At 44.7% G+C, this 23,658-nt stretch overlaps 1 protein-coding gene across 1 annotated transcript in view; it reads left to right on the forward strand.

Moving 5' to 3' along the window:
* The window catches only part of GRIFIN (galectin-related inter-fiber protein), a 38,947-nt gene that overhangs the window by 9,329 nt on the left and 5,960 nt on the right, over window positions 1-23,658 (forward strand). The window contains exon 2 of the mRNA XM_082261281.1: window positions 21,697-21,776. Within this exon, the coding sequence (XP_082117407.1) occupies window positions 21,697-21,776 (80 nt within the window). The remainder of the gene's footprint in view (window positions 1-21,696; window positions 21,777-23,658) is intronic.

The following is a 23,658-nucleotide window of genomic DNA, read 5'->3' on the forward strand; positions in this document are numbered from 1 at the left end:
GCCAATATGCGTTAAATCTAATATTAATAAAAATGTTATCAAAACAAAAATCATCTCTTTAGAGAAAAATATACATATGGTTGATACGGCTGGGATTGTACTTTCGTTACCCTTTAAATATGAAATGTAAAACATTTAAGTAAGTACATAAACAATATTGAATAATAATCAAATAACAGCAAGGCATAATTACCATATTTAAAATGGCCGCTAGCTTAGAATGGTTGTTACCAGGTTCCTTAAGATGGCTGCATTTCCAAGGTGGTGGCCAATTAGGGAGGAGTTTCGTTTGGCATCCCTCAAAGGTTCAGATACATGGCAGAGCGAAATGGAGTCTGTGTAGATGAGTCTATGCATGATTGTAGTAGCGTGTATATTGTATGTGTGATGTATATTGGGCAAAATGTGATGTGTGTCCTATTACATCTCTGGTTCCTTTTTATATTGTGTTGAACAAAAGGCAGTAAAAATTATCATAAGCCAAACCCAGTGGGAGGAACATTATTCCTATTGGTTGGGGTTACTTAACCATTAACTGACGAGGTCATTGGGTGACACCTCTACTAGTTAACCAAGATATGGGATATTAAATATGTGTAATTTCTCCATTTAAGATTATCATAACTAACAACATAATAATTTATCCATGCTCTCATCCTCTATACGTGTCCATGTAATATCCACCATGAAGTAAAGATTGGACCTGGTAACTGGACCTGGTAATACCATTGAGTTAAGAATATTACTAATACAATATATTGTAACGCTCCTGCGTTTTCTGAAACAAGATGGATTTGCAGCTGCAGAAAAACTCCACTCAGCAGTCATGTAGAGATACGTTGAAATACCAATTCCAACTCCCAAGACTCATCACTGTGGTCTGTCTGATTCAGCATACAAATATACACACTCAATAAGATGTTCCTGGAGTGATAGATGTATATAGCAGTATAGTGGTGATGAGCTGAAGAGACAGGTATGAACAGTGACAATAGGTGAACAGCACTTGAGAGAAATGTTCATGAGAGTATAGATGGTAACAGGTAGGATGCAGATAGGTTAGCAATCATGTATGGTAGTAGGTGGTAGGATAGCAGATGACATACAGGAGAGACTAACCCAGTGCAAGGATAGATGTTAGTAGGCTCAAGAGCTAGCAATCTAAATAATAGTGCAGATGATAGTAACAGTCCTTAATATGCAGAGCTAGATAGTGTAAGCTTAGTAGGAAGGTTATGGAGGATTCCCCTGCGGGGTACTTATCACTAATAGCAAGCAGTAGTAGAGAGGTTCGGTATGAGCGAGTGATCCGGTAGCGGGATACAGGGATCAGCAGCGAGGTTCCGACAGCAAGGTACGCTTGTAAGCATATGAGCTTCAAGGCAGGTTGAACGAACATGTGAGTGAGAACGCCGGCGGTTGAAATAGCCGCTCTGCGGCGCTCAGTGATGACAGCATCGGTCTTAAAGGTGTATGCGCACCTACCAGAAGAGAATGGTGGGACGCATACACTGAATTGGAAGGTGGAATAAGGGTACTAGAGGTACCAGAACATTACATATATATATATATTGATTGGAAATTACTGATTTACCCATATACTTTACATTTAGTAGCAGTAAGAATTATATAGATACATATACAGTTATATATATTGATACACAACAGCTTGTATATGTAAACTTTTCTACACATGGGTTATTTCCGATCAGAATATTATCCCTTAAGGGGTTATTATGTTAACAACAGTACATTCATGATTTGGGACTGGATTATAAAATATGGGCGAAATTTCTGACCATTTGACACTACTATATGATAGATATAATGTACTTCTCAATAGGAGATTGTCATAACATCATAGTTCCACAGAGATTTGCAGTTCTCATCAGTCTAAGTGACAATGTTTATTTGACACCATGTAGATTCCAACAACTCTACCCCCCTGTTGGTTTGTAGGTAAATGAATGATAGATTCTAGCCTTTGTCCGTTTCTGTTTGTTTGTCTTCTCAGGGTGGAAACAATAGTTTATTTGCTGGTGGATGGGAGAACACAGGTGTCATCCTGAATTTGAGTTTCGGCCATTGTGTGATAAAACGTCTCATGGCCAGGACATAAGGTTTTATGATCCCTCTGGTTTCTCTTATTCAAAGTTTAACAAACACAATTTCCTTTTTGGAGGTAGATGACATTGCTTCTCATCTACAAGTACATGTAGATAAAACCATCTCAGCAATGGACGCAATGTGTGTTTCAAACTGAATGGGTTTTGCTCAAACTGTAACAAGGTCAATTGAGGCCTCAAAGTTCACAATTCTTGACCTGTAATAATAATAATGTATTTCTATTTCGTACTGAAAGTCTAACAAGAGGGAGAGTGGGAAGGGGGACAAATCGCTGCACCATGGGCCTCTAGTTTGTACTTGCCCCCTGGGCCCAAAGTTGCCAGTCTGCCCTTGAAAATAGTGTTCTGGAATTTTCTTTTCGGCACAAATATCCTGCACCTCCATATCTTCTGTCAGCCATTGTTTCGCCTTAGCCAATACATCATCAGAAGAGAAAGCATAGTTCTTGTATCGAGGATTCAAAAGACTTGCAAGCACAACATGTTTAATCTTTTCATGCTTCTCAAAACATATATCAATTAAAAGCTCTTTGGCTTGACAGGCCATCATTTGAACGTTGAAGGGTGTTGTGTGCCATCTGCCATGATGACACAGAGGTCTGACATATCAGCAAGCCTCATTCCTTTAGGCATGTTTGCTCCACTGTCTCAAAGTTGTGCAAGCATCACTCAGTCTTTGTTGATTCCCCATTCTTCAAGCATGCCTAGAAACATTTCTCTACTGTACTCAGCTGTGTGGAATCCTTGCATCACTTTTGTATTCAACACCAATTGCCTTTTTGTCCATCCACTGTCAATGAAGTGGCATGTAAGAATGAGTAGTGACTTGGACTCTGTTTGTGACCAGCAGTCCTTCGTGAATGAGAGTGAGTTGCCAGCATTCTCTGGTTGCAGCATAGCCTTTATTTTTTTAACTACCTTTTGGTGTAGCTTTGCCAGCATTTCGGTTCGGTAATACTTCTCAAGATGGTTGAGAAGAGAAATAGTCCCAGATCACACTTTTACTCTTTCTCTCTTCATCCTTCTCCATTTCAACTTGAAAGACACATAAATGAGTAAAGAAATGGCTTGCTGAAGCTGAAGTTGCTGCTGATGTTGGCTCTGGCACCCTGTTGTGGGTTGGTGGCTTGCTTGCCGGAACACTGTGGTGGCTGGCTGGAGTCACCCAGTTCTGGGTGGCTGGCTTGCAGGAACACTGTGGTGGCTGGCTGGCTTTATGTCACCCTGTTATGGGTGGCTGGCTGACTTGGTGACTGGTGTCACCTTGTTATTGGTGGCTGGCTTTCAGGAACAGTCTGTGGTGGCTGGTTGGCTGTGTGTTGGCTGGTTGGCTGGCTTGGTGTCACCATGTTATGGGTGGCTGGCTTGGTGACTGGTGTCACCTTGTTATTGGTGGCTGGCTTCCAGGAACAGTCTGTGGTGGCTGGTTGGATGGCTTGGTGTCACCTGGCCTGTTATGGGTGGCTGGCTTGCAGGAACACTGTGGTGGCTGACTGGCTTGGTGTCACCCTGTTATGGGTGGCTTGCTTTCAGGAACACTGTGGTGGGTGCTAGCTTGGTGTCACCCTGTTATGGGTGGCTGGCTTTCGGGAACAGTCTCTATGGTGCCTGGTTGGCTTGCTTGGTGTCACCGAGTTATGAGTGGATGGCTTGCAGGAAAACTGTGGTGGGTGGCTGGCTTTGTGTCACCCTGTTATGGGTGGCTGGCTTGCAGGAACACTGTGGTGGGTGGCTGGTTTGGTGTCACCCTGTTATGGGTGGCTGGCTTTCAGGAACACTGTGGTGGGTGGCTGGATTGGTGTCACCCTGTTATGGGTGGCTGGCTTGCAGGAACACTGTGGTGGGTGGCTGGCTTGGTGTCACCCTGTTATGGGTAGCTGGCTTTCAGGAACAGTCTCTGTGGTGCCTGGTTGGCTTGCTTTGTGTCACCCTGTTATGGGTGGCGGGCTTGCAGGAACACTGTGGTGGATGGCTGGCTTGCTGTCACCCTGTTATGGGTGGCTGGCTTGCAGGAACACTGTGTTGGCTGGCTGGCTTGGTGTCACCCTGTTATGGGTGGCTGGCTTGCAGGAACACTGTGGTGGGTGACTGGCTTGGTGTCACCCTGTTATGGGTGGCTGGCTTGCAGGAACACTGTGGTGGGTGGCTGGCTTGGTGTCACCCTGTTATGGGTGGCTGGCTTTCAGGAACAGTCTCTGCGGTGCCTGGTTGGCTTTCTTGGTGTCACCCTGTTATGGGTGGATGGCTTGCAGGAAAACTGTAGTGGGTGGCTGGCTTGGTGTCACCCTGTTATGTTTGGCTGGCTTGCAGGAACACTGTGGTGGATAGCTGGCTTGGTGTCACCCTGTTATGGGGGGCTGGCTTTCAGGAACAGTCTCTGTGGTGCCTGGTTGGCTTACTTGGTGTCACCCTGTTATGGGTGGCTGGCTTGCAGGAACACTGTGGTGGCTGGCTGGCTTTCTTTGGTGTCACCCGGTTATGGGTGGCTGGCTGGCTTGCAGGAACACTGTGGTGGGTGGCTGGCTTGCTGGAACACTGTGGTGGGGGGCTGGCTTGGGGTCACCCTGTTGTGTGGGTGACTGGCTTGGTGTCACTCATTCATGCACCCTGGCCTGTTGTGGTGGGTAGCTGGCTTGCTGGAACACTGGTCACGGTGGTGGGCTTGGTGTCATCTGGGTGGCTGCTTGCTTGCTCGCTGGGCTGGCACCCTGTTGTGGTGGGTGATTGAGGCCAGGCCTGTGGGTGGATGGATGGCTGGCAGCGTGACTGTAACAAGAGTCTGTGTGAGGCGGTCTTAAGTGCAGTGCGCGTGGTGAAATGGTGTCACGTACGGGCCGCGAAGGCGTGGGAGGTGGTGTTAGAAGGCAGAACGTGTGCGTGCAACATACGGAATGACGTCATGAAAATATCTGCAATATTGGTAAATCAAAAGGCAGATTCCGATATATCCAGGAAAGTGCATGTCGGCCCCCGATATATCGGTGTTGCCGATAATCACTCGAGATCTCATTTATATTTTATATATATATATATATATATATATATACACAAACACACTATATTGCCAAAAGTATTGGGACGCCTGCCTTTCCACACATATGAACTTTAATGGCATCCCAGTCTTAGTCCGTAGGGTTCATTATTGAGTTGGCCCACCCTTTGCAGCTATAACAGCTTCAACTCTTCTGGGAAGGCTGTCCACAAGGTTTAGGAGTGTGTCTATGGACATTTTTGACCATTCATCTAGAAGCACTCAAATTCATCCAAATGGCATTCTATCGGGTTGAGGTCAGGACTCTGTGCAGGCCATTTAAGTTCCTTCACCCCAAACTCGCTCATCCATGTTTTTATGGACTTTGCTTTTTGCACTGGTGCACAGTCATGTTGAAACAGGAAGGGCCAACCCCAAATTGTTCCCACAAAGTTTGAAGCATGAAATTGTCGAAAACGTCTTAGCATGTTGGCGCCTTAAAATTTTGCTTCACTGGAACAAAGGGGCCAAGCCCAACCCTTGAAAAACAACCCCACACCATAATCCCCCCTCCACCAATTGATTTGGACCAGTGCACAAAGCAAGGTCCATAAAGACATGGATGAACGAGTTTGCGTGGAGGAACTTGACTGACGTGCAGAGTCTTGACCTCAAACCGATAGAACACCTTTGGAGACTGCAAGCCAGGTCTTCTCTTCAAAATCAGTCCCTGAACCCACAAATACACTTCTGGGAGAATGGTCAAACATTCCCATAGACACACTCCTAAACCTTGTGGACAGCCTTCCCAGAAGAGCTGAAACTGTTATAGCTGTAAAGGGTGGGCCAACTCAATTTTGAACCCTACGGACTAAGACTGGGATGCCATTACAGTTTCTGTGCATGTAAAGGCAGACGTCCCGATATTTTGGTAATATAGTGTGTTCAATTCAAAACTGACAACTCAGTTTCAGGTAGAGCTTTCCCTTTAAATTCCTTTATAGTAAAATATTGTATAAAACATTTTTATAACTGTTTGTTGGTTTTTGCAATAGGTTTCTCTGAAGATTTTGCACCTGCCCTTGACTGGAAATATTCTTCAATAATTCTCATTTGACTAATTTAACTTTCTCTTTATATGCAATTGAAATTCAGCCTTATAGGTAGCACTTTATCTCTTCTGCTGCTCGTTTTCTATCAAACTCCTTGTGACAGTTTTAATAAAACACTAATTAATTATTCAGTGCATTAAATTTTTTTTGGTCAGAAACACAATCTATTTCTCATGCAATCACTTCATATCTAAGCTATGTCAAGAGGTTGCCGAAGATGGAATTTAAATGCTTTTGAATTTTGACAATTTATTTATTTTATTAAACATTTTTTTCTTTTTATTGCCTTTATTTACATGAAGTTTTCCAGAGAACATGAGACTGTTTACAATGATTTTTGTTTCTGAAGGCAAACCAAGAATTGGCCTCTGTAATAGACTTTTTTGCTCTTAAAGTGAACCTGTACCGGGACTATGGACAGCAGTGATCCTGCCGCTGGGGATTTGTCAAAATTGCTAATGGCAGGATTGCTAAGAGGCCACCTGTTTGTCTCTATGAAACTTCTACCTACGTAGCCAAGGCAGTGAGAGATTGCTCCCATTCAACAACGTTCGAGCAACAGAGAGACATCTTTCTGCATCTTACTACGGAGAGAGTGACTCCATAAGGGCAGACAGGCAGCTTCTTTAGTGATCCTGCCAACGGTGATTAGTCTCCCAACTGACATCAGTTTCAAGTATGTACACATTCTAAACAAGCAATAAATGTGCTTTAAAACAATCCCCTATTAATTCCTCTAGCTACAGGCATTGTGGGGAAATTTGTCTTCAAAATACACAACACAACAAGGACATTTTTGTTTTTTCTCTATTACTTTCTATTTCATCAGAATCTTGACAACCTGTGGTCAGTGAAAAGAAAAACATGCCTGAAGTCAGTAGTCAGTGGGAGGTAAAAAAAAAGTTGCTAGTGTCCATGGAAAGAAGAATATTGTGACCTCCTGCTGCTGTTGAGACTATACTCACTAAAAGTTTTACATATTCTGAACAAGTAGTAAAAGCTTTTCAAAACAATCCCCCATTTACCTCTGTAGCTATAGGCATGGATGAGAAATTCATATTTAAAGTTCCCAACAGAGGCACAGAAATTATTATTTTTTTTATGTGAGCAGAATCTTTGCGGCAAGCCCTAAAACGCACGGCAGATGTAAGCTAATAGAAACTAAATGAAACTGCACAGTCTTAAATCTTTGTTGTGATCTTTGAGGTTCTTACTCCACAATACAAGTAGCTATTTAATCAAGTGATTTTTTTGTTTGTTGAGAACATGTAATCGTTTAAAGTCCATAGTCTGGGCACAGATACACTCTACGGCTGCTCTACTACATCTAAAATTGGGATTTAGACTATTACAAGTCTCTTTTTGCGATTGGCTCTCTAGAAGGAATGATGATGAGTGATTGTTGATAGGTACCTTCATGCCAATCTGGCATGTTTTACTCCCCATTCACCAGAATGTAAAATGTTAAACACAAGAATAGCCCTGTTCTCCAAAACATCAACATTTTCTTACAAATAGCGATGGGATGGATTTAAAACTGAGATGGTCATCATCTGTCTGATAAATGATAATGGGGTAGGAAGGACCAGGCAATCCAATTTCCATAAGCAGTATAAAACTCCCACTAACTGAAACCATCAAACTCAGAGAGATTTCCCACAACATATCTGTCTATTACATTTAGCGCCTTCACAGATTTGAATGGATTTTAATAAATATAAAAATAAATATTTGGTGGTAATGGAGGTTTGACTCCACGATGATCCTACCTTGAACCATCAATGAAGCAATAGGTTACTGTGATGACAAAAATGAAAGCAGTTGATATACAGTAAATGTCCAATCTCATTCATTAGCAGGATTCTGGGGGATTGACTGCTATAGAGAGTATTGTGAAGTAGCTCCTGGCATATTGTCTGATCAAGGTATATTTCCATAGTGAACTGATGGTGAGAATATTTATTTTTTGACTCTACTGGGTCATAAACAAGAGCCAATTTCTGACAGTATTAAGCCTAAACATTCCCATAGACCAGTTATGGCGAACCTTGGCTCCCAAGATGTTATGGAACTACATTTCCCATGATGCTCATACACTATTCAGTGTAGTGGAGCATCATGGGAAATGTAGTTCCAAAACACCTGGGGTGACAAGGTTTGCCATCACTGCCAAAGACAATAGATAACAGTCTCCTACTCTGCCTTTTTTAAGATTGAATTGGGTGTTGATCTAATGTAGTCAGCACACAAAAGCCATAAATATTTATGGAGAGCTATGTGATTGAGCAGGTTGGAAAATGTTCAGATTAAGGCCCCTTTCACACTAGTGCGACTTGTCCCACGATTTTGGACCGCAAAATCGCATGACAAGTCGTTTTCCTTTATTTTCAATGAGCCCCATTCATATCAGTGCGTTTTGAAGTCGCACCTACTTCAAAGTAGTTCCTGCACTACTTTGGCACGATTTTAATGCGTTTTGAGCTATATAGCCCTGAGCCATTGCTCAAAATCGCGGCAAAGTCGCGTCAAAATCACGTCACAAAATCGCGTAAAATTGCATCGCATAAGTGTGAAAGGGGCCTAAAGAAAAAAATGTCCCAGAAGATTTTTTGAAGTGGTTGGATGGTGCCTGAACTTTCTTTAAAACTGATGTTTAATCTGCCATTTTTCCTTGCCTCCCCCCCAAAAAAAAAAAAAATTAATCATGCTAAGTAAATTTTAACAAAAAAACTTTCTTTTGTCATTACCATACCTCAATATAAAACTGGTGACATCATCAATGGCTTCCTGTGCTTCTCAATGCAATGCAACCAGATCATAGCTGGTGGGAGGGAACGCTATTGTGTTCTGTCCCTGCTGGCAGAATACAATAATTACTGCTAGGGGCTATAGCCACCAGCAGTAATTGCATGTAATAACATTTGACAGGCTGTTTGTAACCAAGTCAATCAATGGATCAACTAGGGTAAAACCAGCTTGCCCAGAGATGGATTGAATCTCCACTTGTCCCTTCTGAATCGGCCAAGATCTATGGCGGGCTTTACATAGTACAGCCACTCACAGCTGTGCTCTGCAGCTATGGCAGAATCTAAACAGCATAGCGCTTTTAGCGGGTGGTGCTGAACACAACAAATGCAGGTCTATGAGTCCATGGCACAACTGCACCCCAACTGCATGCCATGCTTTTGATTGTGGCACAGTAGGATTAAATCAGATGGTGGGGAGGTGAAATATTGCTTCCTCATCGCAAGTCAAGCACCTCTAAAAAATGTTTAGAGCATGTATCACTTTTTAGAGGAGACAGTGTCTGCTGTACTCGACTACTCGTGAAAGAGCCCTTGATGTACGGCACAGCACATTGTTATGCGTTGCCATTGGTTTTTCATGGCACACCAACATGCATGCACAGACAAAATAATCATGCTGAAAAAAAAGAGGCAGTGTGAATTGTTGGAATAGAAAATAAGAAACATAACAAAAGCATAAGGAAAGATGGCAGAAATGCCTTTTTTCATAGCACAGACACGCTCCTCCGATTTGCAGGGTTCACTCTCATTAGCAAATGAAGGACTTAGACTGCAAAGAGGCCGAGTGTGAGCTGACAGCGGATTTTCTACACATGACTGCTTTAGAGTCAGGAGAGTGGAGGAAGCATCCAGCAGTACATAGGTGTTCTATTTCTGTGACAGATTAGAAAAATGTTCCTCCCTACTGTCAGGAACTTCATTTCCAGACCATTACAATGGATGCGCTTCATTCTTGCTGAGGTCATCGTTTACAGTATATATTAGCAGGGGAATGCAATAAAAACTCATGAGCCTAATATTAGTATTCAGAAAGTACTTTTCTATTTTATAGAACACACCTTTTGCAGAAGCGGAATAGGACAACTAAAAGCAAATCTGCAATCTTTTTAAAAAGGCAAAATCACTCAATTGCCCTTGGAACCCCCCTGTGCCTATACATAGCTTTGTCATTAGTGCTTGCCCTGGGTCTGTAAAAATCCTGCTAATGACAGCTATGGAGAAGAATGTGACACACAACATATTTCCTTAAAAAGTAGCACTTGGAACTTAAGTGGCAAAATCAAGAGTTGAAAAGAGCTAGCACATGTTCTTGATCCAAATGTATTATTTAAAACATATCAGGATAAAAAAAAGTGACATCCACACTGGGGCGTTTTATTCATCTCTGGCATTAGTCAACCAAATGGCCATGTCACATGGATGTGCCAAACTCTGGGGTGGGTATTGATGAAAACCTAGTACAGCTGAAAGGTCTTTTTGAAACATTTTTAGGTTAAGAGCATCACATACACTCAACACGTTTCAGGGAAAGGCCTCCACCTTCCTCAAGGCTTGAGCAATGGATATTACTAGGATCAAAATGAGATGCAATAGAAGACCTATTGTTAGGGCTCGATAAAGATTGTAAACCAGTAGTTCATAGTACTGTTAAGATTTGACAGTCTTTATTAAATGTAGCGCTACTGCCAAAGCAGCCGCCTGGTAATTTTGTTTCTGTGTTCTGCAACTTAACTCCAAGAACAACCTCAACCACCCTGGCACACCTGGTTGAGTGAAAGTTACTGCATGCACTTATAGGAACACAAGTGTGAATACTTTTAACTTAACTGTGAATTTATAACAGAAAATAGACAAAAAGACCATTTAGTGATAAGAGGAACTCAATGTATTAGTATGGGTTAAAGTAAATGGTGGTAATGAGCATAAATGAGCATACAGAAGGTAGGTTCTGACACAGTGTGCTAAACAGTATAATCACTATGACAAAGCAACTTAGAATAGAGTCCTGTACCAGTAGACGGGGATTAACTCATGAAATCAGCAATAAATAGTACATATAGGCATTAACTGCAATGTGAATAATACTATAACTAGTCTGGAGTTCACTCTAGGAGAATAGCTGGGATATTGTGCATCCCCTGAGGGTTACATCTTAGCATAGTCAATAAGTAAAGATTCCTATATAGCAACTGTAAAGGGTCTTTAGTCCTAACTCTACAGGTGGCCAGTATTGAGGCCCAATTTTACCGTTGATGAGAATAGTCTCAGTCAATCCTGCAGGCAGCACACCTGCCCCAGTGATATTGCAGCTCATTATTCGGTCACACACACAGAGATTAGTCCACTCCCTATGGGACGGCAGGAAGGAGTTTGCTTGTAAACATGACTACCCTTTAATAACAATTTTTTTTTTTTTTTTTTTTTTATATATAAATAAATAAATAAATAAATAAGGCACTCGGATACTTCGTTGGATGGAAAAGGCCGCGGCTTATTTTATTAGCTGGTACAAACTTTAAATACTCAACCAACAATATTTTCTTTAACATATTCAAATACAACCAACCCAGTCATGAACAACTCGGGTTGTACAAGAATAAAATTATCATTAATTTTAGCAATTATCCAAAACACCATTCATAAAACATAACTTACACGACAAAAAACGTCCCCCTCTGATACAGAGGTGACCCAACCAGACTAATATTGTAAGCCGCGACAAACCTAAAGGGAGGGAGGGAGGGGAAAAGCAGGTGAGGATTTTTGAAGAGATTGAGCTGTGAGGGCTCGGGCGGACCATTAAATAGCCCCCCTTCTGAGGTAGCCTTCCTCCCATAGGAGGGAGAGTGTGGGCGTGGATAGGGGCTCATTCGCTGGAACCACTACTCTAACTAAAAACTGCCTAGTTACTGCAACTAGTTTTGCCCAGCTACACCTGAGGCGGGAAAACCTGAGCAGGAAAGCCAGGAAAACAAGCCTTAGGGTCAAAAGTTCACTAACCCCTGACATAGCTTACCAGTATAACCCATATTAAAATGGCCTCACTAATGCTAACTACCATACTCTCACCCTTCCACCATCCCATAAGAAAGGGGGGCTTATATTAGCCCCCTTTCTCATATGGGACGGCAGGAAGGAGTTTGCTTGTAAACATGACTACCCTTTAATAACAATTTTTTTTTTTATATATAAATAAATAAATAAATAAATAAGGCACTCGGACACTTCGTTGGATGGAAAAGGCCGCGGCTTATTTTATTAGCTGGTACAAACTTTAAATACTCAACCAACAATATTTTCTTTAACATATTCAAAAACAACCAACCCAGTCATGAACAACTCGGGTTGTACAAGAATAAAATTATCATTAATTTTAGCAATTATCCACCAGACAGGCGATCCTCATCGCCTGTCACCACACCCCCGAAGCGCGGCCAGTTCTATCATAGTAAAATAGAAAATGTCCAACCCAATGTTTGAAAGGTGGACCCCATCGTCCCTGTAAAGACCACGGATGCCACCCTCCAAGTCCGAGTGCCTATATGACCAAATATCGCTCTGAAGCAAAAATTTTTCCAAAGCTTTATTGACCCTCTTTCTGACTCTGCCTAAAACCTTAAGGTAACCAGCAGACCACACCAATCTTTGAATTATTTCTGAAAAAACTATGACCGTACCAGGCAAGATCTGCTGCACCCGGAGTAGATCATCCCGGATCTGAAAAATCAAACTAAGAGTCTTCACACTACCCACATCGTTACCACCCAGATGTACTACCAAAATGTCAGGGGGGGGGCGGTTGACAAGTAACCCATCTAAAGTAGTCAATAACTCCACCCACCGCATACCCCTCTTACTAAACCAAAATAACTGAAATCTGTTTCCATCCAGGCCAAGATGATCTGAGTAAATCCTCCTCTTTGCTCTCAGGTGAGCCCAGTGCACGAAGGAGTGCCCCACTATCCAAACTTGTAGCCGATTACCTGGAAGGATCAAAAACAAGATTATGGCGAACATAAGAAGTATAGCAGTCAGACTTCCATCTCCCCAAACCCTTAATCTGACCAACCTCTAAACCCGACCTGGAGGCCTCAGTTGCTGCCCCAATTCTAAAAGAGTGGGAGGAAATTTTTAATGTACCCCATCCAAGCACATTTAAACATTTTTGCAGCACAGCATTGAACTGAAACTTAGTAAGGACTTTACCATCCCCATGAACCAGAAGCATACCGGTATGAGGAGGTCTAATATTCAAAAACTCTGAGACTAGGAAAACTGGGCACACAGGGGAACCTTGAAACCTATTTAAATGACACCAATGCCCGACGCCTGCTTGATCCGTTTTCGATTTGCGCAAAAATATGCTCAGCCTGTCAATATAGCAATGAACATCCTCTAATCTTAAACCAGAACCTCGAACCGTGGATACTGGTATAAGCTCAGATATTCGCAAGGCGGCAAAAAATAGCAATGAAAAAGCAGCTTTGAATAACGAAACTTTGTGGGTTGAGTAGCACACCCCGGACAAAGCATCACAAAGTTTGATTAAAATGTCTAAAGTGATAGGACGTCTCTGATCCGCAAATGAATTGGATTTCTTGTAACCCTTCATCGCCTGGCGTACCGAGAAAAACGAGGAGCAGGCCAGGAGGCCCTGCAACCTAACAAAAAATGACACTCCTGCTAAAATTTTTCCAATATGAGCCCAGGAATACTTTTTTCTAAACAATGAATTTAGGAAAAGAAGAACCAGCTCCTCAGAAAAAGCAGCATGAGGGCTGTTCACCGCATCCAGGAATTCTAGCCACATAGTAAAGGCTGCTTGGTAACCCGACCAAGAACTATGCGCCAAGGACTTCTCTACACACTCCGTCACCAACTCTAGACCAGGTCCCAGAGGTGAGCCGGGCATGGGGTACCCACGAGGTCCGCGTCTGGGAGCAGCTGAAAAAACTTTTGTACCTGAAAGCGAGACAGAGAGTCCGCCAGATCATTGTCCTTACCTGGGACATACGATGCCTTAATCCAGATATTAAAGGTTAAGCATTTAAAAACCAGATGCCTCAGCAGCGCAATGACCGGCGGAGATCTCGAGGTCAGACAATTAATTGCGTATAAAACGCCCTTATTGTCCGTCCTTACCAAAATCCGATGATTACTAAAAAATTCCCCCCATAGCTCCAGGGCCACCACGATAGGAAACAGTTCCAGTAATACCACATTTTTAACAAGTTTTAAACGTTTCCATCGTTCGCACCAACGCTCCGCACACCAGTGCGTACGCCAGATGGCAGCGAAACCAACTGAACCCGCAGCGTCAGTGCGAAGAAGGAAATCCTTGTCCAGGACAAAATCTGATTGCCAAACTGCTTTGCCATTGAAATGCAGTAAGAACTGAAGCCAAACCATTAAGTCTGCCCTCATCTCATGTGACACTCTGACATGGGCCGAGGGGGACTTCAGACCAGAAACAGCGAGATACAACCTTCTAGAGAAGGCCTTGCCCACAGGGATTACCCGTGAGGCAAAGGCCAACAACCCCAATAAGGACTGCATCTCTTTGAGGCAAACTTTCTTTTTCCTGATGACTAAAATTAACATACCTCTTAATTTTCGTATCTTGTCAGCCGGCAATCTGAACTCCATCTGGACCGTATCGATGGTGATTCCTAAAAATTCTAAACATGTGCATGGCCAAACAGTTTTTTCAGACGCTAAAGGAACCCCAAACGACTTGCAGAGCATGCAAAAGGTTCTAAGAAGAAATTCACAGTCGGATGTACCAACCGTCCCCATAAACAGGAAATCATCCAGATAATGCATCACCTTGGATGACCCCGTCACCTGTTGTAGCACCCATTCCAAAAAAGTTGAAAAGCACTCGAAGTAGTAGCATGACAGGGAACAGCCCATGGGCAGGCACCAGTCAAAATAAAATTTGTCTTCAAAAAATATACCCAAAGAATTAAAGCAGGGTGGATGCAGGGGCAACAGCCGAAAAGCTGACTTAATGTCCGCTTTTGCAAGCAATGCACCTTTACCTAAAGTTTTAATAATCACCAGCGCGTCCTCAAATGTTGCATAAGAAACAGACGCATCATCAGCATCAATCTCCTCATTCAAGGAAGCACCCCTGGGATAAGAGAGGTGATGTATTAGTCTAAAGGAATTCGGCTCCTTCTTTTGGACAATCCCAATGGGAGATATTCTGAAATTCCTAAAGGGAGGGTAAGAGAAAGGACCCACAAACCGACCTTCAGAGATTTCTTTATTTATCTTTTCCTGAACAACATCAGACATGTTAGTAACCGACTTTAAATTCTGAACAATTGTACAACCTAACCCAGAAAAACGCGGAAGGCGAAAGCCAAACTTGAAACCGTCAGTTAGTAGCTCCGCCTTCCACCGGTCTGGATACACCCGTAACCACGGGAGCAGTTCTGATACTTTCACTGGCGTTGGGGCCTTTTGGAAAACTTCCTTGCTGGGCCCCGGCCATTCTCCTAAAGCACTTTGCGACTGGATGTGCTCCAGCGCAAAATGCACACTCGTGCCGGTATTTACACGTACCTGGCCATCGACACTGCGAGTCGTTAAAACTGAAACATATCCCCCGCTTATAGGCTGGGGTACCTGCCACCTGCTGGGGAGGGACGGAAGGCACCCTAGGCTGAAAGGGCGGCCTTTGTGGCACAAATAAATCAAGCCACAAACCCACATCTTTAGTACCCCATTTAAGACTAGGGTGCACTGCCATTTTCTGCCTGAATGCCATGTCGTAGTTAAACCACGCTACTCCTCCAAAGCTTTTATAAGCCTCTAGGATTATTTCTATATGGTGAAATAATCCAACACTTTTAGCAGGGAACTTCTCACATAGGACAGAGGAGTAAATGCAGAATGCCTGCAACCAATTAAATATGGTTTTAGGCACAAATCTCTTCCTGTCCTCCTCTTCCTTCCTATCCACTTTTGTCATGAACTCCCTAGAGGAGGGTAGCAATGATAAAAGATCAACGTATACACCCTGCCAGATCTTTTCTTTTAAGGCATCAGGTAGGTGGAAACCCAAAGGGGAGACCTCACACGGCATTGATTCCTTCAGAAAACTTTCGGGCAGGTTCTGGGTCTGAGCTACAGAGAATACACTGTTGTCCCTAGTGGCGCCACTAGGTGGCAGCCAGACGTCACAAACGGCTGGAGTAACCTCCACAGGCTTCTGAACCTGTACAGATTGTACACATTTTTTAAAAAGATCAAAAATGACAGAATCAGTACAATAGACTCACCACCCTGCGTGGGCTGATGGCCATGAGGGCTGGGATCCTCCTGCTCTGGTCCCGCTGCATGATGCTCCTGCATCACCGTGCTGGGAAGACATCCTCCGACCTGGGGAGAAGCTGCGCTCTGCTGGACAGCCGGCGCCCATCCGCCAGTCTGGGGTCCCGATGCCGACAAGGGGGGCGGCATGAAGCCCGCCGACGAGCTCCGGTTCCTGACGTCCGCATCCTCGTCCGGTCCATCCTCCTCCGCTCTTCCGAATCTTCCGACCGCGGAGCGCCGTCCAGCTGAAGGGGAAAATCTTCTCCTCGGTGTTCTCCGCCTCTTCGTGGGGCCGACCGCCCCGGAACTTCTTCCTCTTCCGGAGTCACGGCCGACGTCAGAGGTCCGGTGACCGAACGAGTCTCCTGGCGGACATGACGCGGCAGCGTGACCTATGACAGAAGCCTCTGACCTCCCGGGTGACGGCATCACTTCCTCCGCCGCCGCCGCTGCTGATGTAGATGCAGCCGAACCTCCGGAACCCGGGTCCCGCGGCAACTGAAGGCACCTGCGGATCCAGGCATCGCCTCCCTCCTCTCCTGCCCTCTCGATAAGCTGCCTAAGGAGACTCATAACTGCCCAGATGCTCCCGAAGACCACCGCACGCAAGAATAAGAGGAAAAGCAGGTGAGGATTTTTGAAGAGATTGAGCTGTGAGGGCTCGGGCGGACCATTAAATAGCCCCCCTTCTGAGGTAGCCTTCCTCCCATAGGAGGGAGAGTGTGGGCGTGGATAGGGGCTCATTCGCTGGAACCACTACTCTAACTAAAAACTGCCTAGTTACTGCAACTAGTTTTGCCCAGCTACACCTGAGGCGGGAAAACCTGAGCAGGAAAGCCAGGAAAACAAGCCTTAGGGTCAAAAGTTCACTAACCCCTGACATAGCTTACCAGTATAACCCATATTAAAATGGCCTCACTAATGCTAACTACCATACTCTCACCCTTCCACCATCCCATAAGAAAGGGGGGCTTATATTAGCCCCCTTTCTCATACTCTGTACTCAGGGGACTTTGGCACACCTGGATTTAGCGCTTCGGATCCCACTTAGGCTGTCAATATGCAGCAGTGTTGGTGAACACTGGACAACGATGTGCAGTCTTCGGTCATCCTCACGGCAAGCGGAAGCTGTGCCCTGTGCAGACTGAAAAAAACATCTCTTTCCCCTCTTCCTAGCAATCTCCCTCTGGGAAATGCAGTTCATAAGCTCTTGATTACAGTAGAGCCTCTCTCCTCTGGACTACAGTTCCCACAGTTCAATGCTGCCTGACTCAGTCTATTGAACTCTTCCTGCTCAGCAGCTGCAGCTGATGTTTTTCTCACTCTCCATTTTTACGCAAGCACCTGGTCCTGCAAGCCGCAGCATAGGTCTTCTATTGCAACTCATTGTAATTCTAATAATATCCATGTTTTGGGGGCGAGGGGGGGGGGGCCTCCTTCTCACTTTATTTCTTGTCATTAAGCCCAAACTCTAAAGTGAGGGAACCCCTTGTTGTCACCAGGGTCACCAGAACTAGTGTCTCCATTGGAAGATTTCCCCTCGTTTCCTGTTTAGGTGAAACACCAAAGTTTGGGGTTTTCTTTCACTGATAATGGTTAACAGGACAAATACTGAGAGTGACTCTTCCCAACGGGAGACAGAGGTGACAATAAAAAACATAAAAAGTTATTCTTTAACTACCTCAATACTGGGCACTTAAACACCCTTCCTTCCCAGACCAATTTTCAGCTTTTAGCGCTGTTGCAATTTGAATGACAATTGCGCGGTCATGCAACACTGTACCTAAACCAAATTTGTGTCATTTTTTCCCCACAAATAGAGCTTTCTTTTGGTGGTATTTGATCACCATCAGGTTTTTTCTTTTTTGGTGCACAAATAAAAAAAGACTGAAAAGTTTGAAAAAAAAAAAAAGTTTTTTTGTTTAGGTTATAAAATTTTGTAAATAGATATGTTTTTTCCTGCACTGATGAACACTGATGATGCCGCACTGACAGGCACTGATGAGGAGACACTGATGGGGTGGCACTGATGGGGTGGCACTGATATGCAGCACTGATGGGCACTGATAGGTAGCACTGATATGCAGCACTGATGGGCACTGATATGTGGCACTGATAGATAGCACTGATATGCAGCATTGGTGGGCACTGATAGGCAGCGCTGATGGGCACTGATAGGCAGCACTGATGGGCACTGATTGGCGGCACTGATGGGCACTGATGGGCACTGATAGGTGGCACTGTTGGGCGGCAATGATCGGCACTGATGGGGGGCACTGATCGGCACTGATGGGGGCCACTGATAGGCACTGATAAGCGGCACTGGTGGGCAGTAATGGGCACTGGTGGGCGGCACTGATAGATGGCAATAATGGCACTGGTGGGCAGCACTGATAGATGGCATTGGTGGGCAACACTGATAGGGAGGGCACTGGGGGGCTCTCTGAGCCCTGCTTGCCATCCCTGGTGGTCATGGTGGGCATCCCTGGTGGTCATGGGTGGGCATCCCTGGTGGCTTAGTGGCACCCCTCCCCCCCCAAGGCTGTACTGGTAATAAATCATCTGATTACCAGCACAGACCCCCCCTGTGATCAGTGAGTAATTAGAAATACTCACTGATCACCCCAGCAGCAGCACCGATCCTCTTCTCTTCTCCTCACTGACAGGATCTGTCAGGAGGAGAAGAGATCGAAGCCGTTACAACGGCTCTATTTACATTACATGACGGCTGTGATTGGACACAGCCGTCATGTGATCAGGAGGGCCAATCACAGGGCCCTCCTGCCGAATGATGTTGCTCTGTGTCCGAGGGACACAGGCACATCGAGATTGAGCGGCGCGATCTCTCTCCTTCTGAAGGACGTTCCGGAACGTCCATTCAGAAGGACGAGACTCCCACCCGGCCGTATATCTACAATGGCCCGGGTGGGAGGTGGTTAATGAAGTTTATTCTGCTCATGATTTTTCCATCCCTGATCCCTCCTTTCTGCTCTCATCTTTGTGCTATTACATTTCTTAAAAAAAACCCTTCTGTTTTACCGGTATTGTAGACCTGGTGACATCATCACTGGATCTTTGTGCTTCTCTATGCAATTGTAGAACCCCCTCTTAAGGGCCACAGATGAGCTGGGAACCCCCACCCTGCACAGCTTGGCAAAACATATTTTTACAGTCACTGCAGAGTCAGGAAACAGTTAAGTACCTTGTTTTTTTTTATTGAGGAAAAATATGGATTGGGAAAATTATGGGATGCCCACTTGACTTCAAGCAACTTCAGGGACAACTTCTCCTATACACAGTCTACATACACTCCTCACTTCCTTCCAGCACACTTGCTTGCAGAACTTCAGCTAGATCTGACAAAAAGCACACAGTCACATTTAGAGCAAAAGCCTGTTATAGGCCGGAACCCAAGGCCCCTTTGAGTGTGTAGCAAAATTTAGTGTCTAGCTTAATCACTCCTGTGGCTACTGATCCCAGCACCACCTTTCACTAGCTCTTCTGGCTAACCTCTCCACAGTCCTCCCAGACTGACACTCTTCCCACAGTCCTCCCAGACTGGTCACTCACCAGCCCACCTGGCTGACTTCTCAGGAGATCCCCCGGATGTGCTAACCTGCTGCTTCTTTCCTCTCCTGGCTCCTGTGCCTCCAGGAAGGGTTCCTCTGTGTGTTTTGGGGGATCCATCCACTCCCTTAGCCCCAGGCCCGAGGTCACACCCCCCCCCCCCAGACTAGGTGGCATCCTCAAGGGCCACCGACAGTCTCCTTAGCACTCTATCTCTATTTTCCACCCGACTGCCCCTACTGGCATGACTCATGCCTATTTATGAGGGGCCTACCCCCTTCAAGCCCCTTTGCTGGGAATTGGTTGGGGCCCTCATAAATATGCCAAGCAGCTTCTCCTAGCCTCCACCCACTACTTCTGGAAGCTTCTCCAAGGTTCCAGAAAGCAGGGGAAGGCACCAGATTTGCTGCTTGCTGAATCATCCTCCCTTAGTCACTCAGCCTTGACCCAGATTCAACCCAGGCCTGGCTCTCAGTCTGGCCACATTTTCCTACACTACTGCTTACTCTAAAAAAAAACTATTTACATCTAGCAGACTAGAGGGTGCTACACAATATAGGCAGATCATGGCTGGTGGGAGGGGTTGGCAGGGTGCTGTAATAGCTTCCTAAAAAACATCCCAGCACCCTGCCTCAGTACTCCTTTCAAGACCACAGGCCTGATGCAAGCAGTGGACTAGCTCAGGAGGAGCTATGCCAATATTAAAAATTCCTGGATGGGTAAATTTTGGTCTGTAGGAGTAAGCTTGCCTAAGCAGACTTAAAGAACATGTTACCCAAACATTTCATATTCCTGATATGTGCCTCCTGTACCATGTACTTGTATTAAAAAGTATCCTGTTGTCTTTTTATTGCTTCCTTTGTGTGAAATCCCTGGCATTCCTGCCAGTCCCTCTGCTTTCCTATTAGGAAATGACCACACTAAGCAGGAGCGCACAGTGTGGTTAGTTCATTGCTGGGAACTCAGCCTGCTCTCCTTCAATGATCAGACTTGTGCTGACATGTCCCCCCTTCCTGCACAGCCGTTCACTGGGACGTTCTTTGTACTGCTGTGCCTCCTCTCTGAGCTCCTTATGTTGCTATGAGTGGAGATTATTTGATCCCTTTTAAAAAAAATGGAAAAAGGGTATTTATATATATATATATATATAATTTTTTTTTACTTTTTAATTGGTGACTGTCAGGACTCAGCTACAACTGCAAGGCAAGCCTTTGGTTTGTGGATACAGTGCGGCCCCTTTGATCTCAATGGGTGCGTTTGACATGCAGTGCCATCTCTCAAATCCTGCAGCACAAGTTGAAAATACAGTGGCTGGCAAAGCATTGTTGGGAATCATTCCAACAGTGACATATATATAGCCCCACCAGGCTGTAATTTTTGGCTGGGGTGGTAAAACCAAGACTCACTTCCCTATTTTTACTGCCCATATACCCCCCCCCCCCCCCAGTTGGAATAAGCCAAGTTAGAAAGAACTGAAATCCAATTACTGAAAGGGGTGGACCAGAGGCAGAAAGGCTAGTGAGACAAACCTAGATGATTCCAGATGTCCTCCACGGCCAGAAAATTAGGCAAGCTCTAGTTCATGTATTGAAGCTTTTAATGCACACTGTGAGAAGCTCGTAGTGTGCAGTAAAATCAGAGTAAGGAGAGAAGCCTGTACAACTATACAGAACTAAAGGTAAAGATGGAGTTCAACGTTAAGAAACTTTATAAGCTTAAAAAAACATTTGTGGGAACTGTCCATGACTTAGATATCTCTAATTATACTTTGTTTATTCTTCTCATAATAGTTTGAAGCATCGTGTCCACAGGGGATCTGTCCTGGATGGAGTGTAATTGTAAAGGGCGAGACAAGTTCCAGTGAAAATGAGTAAGATAATGAACTGATTATCATTCGAAACATAATGATGTTTACAGTAGAGAAAGTCTGAAATGTATCATGGGGATTTCCAGAGAAACTGCACATTTTTCTGTAATTGATGAACATCAGTTCCCACACACCTCCAGAGCAATAAAGGACAACTACCAGAAATCTAATCTGTTCTCCTTTGCCCTTTATCTAAGTATAAATGTGTGCTCAGCATTTGCTAACTATGAACTAAATGAGTTTCCATTTCCTATTATATTTTAATCCTATAAGTTAAAGGAACCTTTCATGAAAAATAAAAACCTCCTAAATGACAAATCAATTTGGCTTTATGCACATGGGTGCCTGATGCCAGATGTGCAAATATCCAGGCGCATTTCCCCACCTTGGAGATCCACAGCTGCTGCATTTAACCACCTACAGAAATCCATTACAACTATGTGGCTGTACGCATTTAGGCAGTTGTCCAAAACAGATGGGTAACGAGAACCTTCATGGACCGGGTGGAAGAAACCATGAAGGGCCCCCTGGACCCCTTCCCTTCAAGCCTGGGGCTCTTCCCACTGATCCTGGGGCCCTTTACTCTTATTGCGGGGCCCTTTATTATGGTCCCGCAGCAGGACCCTTTCACAAGTTCTGCAGTGGGCCCCCTTCCTGCCATCTTGGGGCCTCCCCACGGTGGTGGAATGCCAGGGCCCGGTTGCAAGTGTGACCTTTGCAATCCTGGAAGTTCACCCACTGGTGTCAGTAGGTTTTATTTTTTGGTATTTTAATTGTATTATTTTTTATCATTTTATTTTTTTTTTTTACAATGTCACTGACTATGACTCTGTCCATTCAGAAAATGAAGGAGCTGGTAAATTACATATTTACCGACCCCTTCCTGGTTCTCTATTGTGACACATGCCCTGCAGCAGCCGCAGGAGAGGGGAGGGAGCACAGTTTGGGGGGGGGGGGCAGCACAGTGGGGGGACCAGGGGAGCACACAGGGGCCCAGGGATCGCAGAACACAAGTGAACTGGATAGGAGGAGTGGCAGGGGCAGCATACAGAGGAACCAATCTCCTCTATTTTCCTCCTGCAGCTACAGGAGGAAAAAGGAGGACAGTGATTTCTCTACATGCTGCCCCCACTGCCCCTTCTATCCAGGTGTACAGGGGAGCCACACAGGCCCCCTGGAACATGGGGCCCAGTTGCACTTGCAACCCCTGCAACCCCTGTAGTTACACTCCTGGTCCAAAATTGTCTTGGTATTTTGCACCAGGGGTTAAAATGTGGTTAATTGGGGGTAACTGCTTACTATAGTGTAACTTCCCCCTTCATGTGTCACTTTCTTTCTGAGAGGATATATGCAGAAAGAGGTTGGACCTCAGGATCTTCTAGCTGATGGAAGTTGGGGTTTGATATTGTGATACCAAATTTTAGGCTACCCAAAAGCAGGACCCTGTGACGGGACTATGGACTGAACTTTACTATCCGTAGTTTGGAAACCAGCTTATCATTGGGTATATTTACACTAGATTCGGTGGGACTAAATGCCTTGTCTCCTATGTGCCAGGGTCACACCACTGCATTGCAATGGTGTGCAGGCATGGTGCTCAGCGCAGCACAGTCCAAAGCAATGCATTGTCTTGCGCCGCACAGGCAATAATTGCACTTTATAAGATATCTGTGTGACATCTCAATAAAGTTTTTTTTTTTTTAAAAAAGGAAACAGTGTGATCCACTGAGTTCAGCGCTTCATCACTACACTGAACTCAGTCGGATCACACTGCACACCAGCTGCTGCCCTGCAATGCAGCGGCTTGTGTAAAACAGTCCATAGGGTATGAACATCACAGCCACAGCCCTGTATGGCGCTTATAGCTGTATAGCGCAATGTCTAA

Source organism: Pelophylax lessonae (genome assembly GCF_965119305.1).
Source record: "Pelophylax lessonae genome assembly, chromosome: 6".
NCBI classification, from domain to species: domain Eukaryota; kingdom Metazoa; phylum Chordata; class Amphibia; order Anura; family Ranidae; genus Pelophylax; species Pelophylax lessonae.